The 1,168-nt window shown below is 37.8% G+C and overlaps 1 protein-coding gene across 1 annotated transcript; it reads right to left on the bottom strand.

Annotated features, from left to right (window-relative positions):
* LOC124537859 lies at nucleotides 1-1,168 on the bottom strand. Its single transcript, XM_047114806.1, has 2 exons — nucleotides 915-1,168; nucleotides 1-245 (listed from the first exon to the last, which is right to left on the bottom strand). Exons 1-2 carry the CDS (start codon nucleotides 1,099-1,101, stop codon nucleotides 76-78), a joined length of 357 nt encoding a protein of 118 aa, XP_046970762.1. The 5' UTR covers nucleotides 1,102-1,168; the 3' UTR covers nucleotides 1-75.

Below are 1,168 nucleotides of genomic sequence, written 5' to 3' on the forward strand. Positions count from 1 at the left end.
TAGCGCAGTAAATATTTATGACAGCCTCTTAAGAGACCATAGACAAGAATATATGGATACGTTAGCCAAATGTGATTAATTGTTATCAAAGGAAGGGTTCCGCAGTCCGGCGGATTTCTTGAAGTGAACCGCGAAAATATCCAAAGAGCGAAATATCACGTCCTTATTCACCTCCTTGTGGCTGAAGCTGGAGACGACGAGACGGACCGAATCGGATACGGTTTTCTCGCTGAACAGATATGTCTCTGAAAACATACAATTACATGTAGCATTAGGTATATTGGCTTGAAGTAAAAAATAAAGTGTAAGTAATATTTTTCAATGCGTTCTCCTAAGAAGTATGATCCATACATATTACTTCAATTGGTGTATTGGGTAGTAAGTCAAAGACAAAACCTTTAATCAAAATAGAAGTGTTTACACTTTCTTACTGACTGTCGAAAATCTACCACCGGTTCGGAACATAATACCTCAGACCTGAGAAGAACCGGCGAAAGAAACTCAGCGGTTTTTTTTTTATAATGTCAATTTACAATTTACAGTAATAATCATATTCTTGTTATTTGAAACAGCCTGGAGGCGATCATCTCATTCCCAAGGTGTGCAGTCAATTAGAAAGTCATTAGTGCTGTAATATCCTTTAGCACACAAACGCTCTTTAACGATTCTTTTGAATTTTATAATTGAATTTTGTCCCAGTAAAAATAAAAAGAGCCAGTGTTATGACCTTTGTATCTGACAAAGGACATAACGTTTTCATTCTAATAATTGCTGACGTATTGATAATATAAAGAATGTACGAGCGTTGGTTACTTACCATTAGGGTCCAATATCTACCACTGGTCTACCAATGTTACCATATTTATATGAGAAAATAAGTGTATACATTTACAGCAGGCGAGCACTAAAACTACCTGGAATCGATTTCGACACAATCTGGCACGTTTCATCGATATCAAACTTTCTGAGTTTCTTTTCGGCGGTCGCGTCCGCCGGCTTTGAGAGCTGGTCGAAGTACAAGAACACTTGCTTCTTCAACCAACCGCTGAAGTCATCCAACCACGCGGTTATCAGGGTTTCAGCTAGGTCTGTAAATGCCATGAATTAATATTATAGGTTTCACTTGTAGTGGCAAATATCACAGCTGATTAAGGCGTGTAATGTATTA

The sequence above is a fragment of the Vanessa cardui genome, chromosome 19 (assembly GCF_905220365.1).
Source record: "Vanessa cardui chromosome 19, ilVanCard2.1, whole genome shotgun sequence".
Taxonomy (NCBI): domain Eukaryota; kingdom Metazoa; phylum Arthropoda; class Insecta; order Lepidoptera; family Nymphalidae; genus Vanessa; species Vanessa cardui.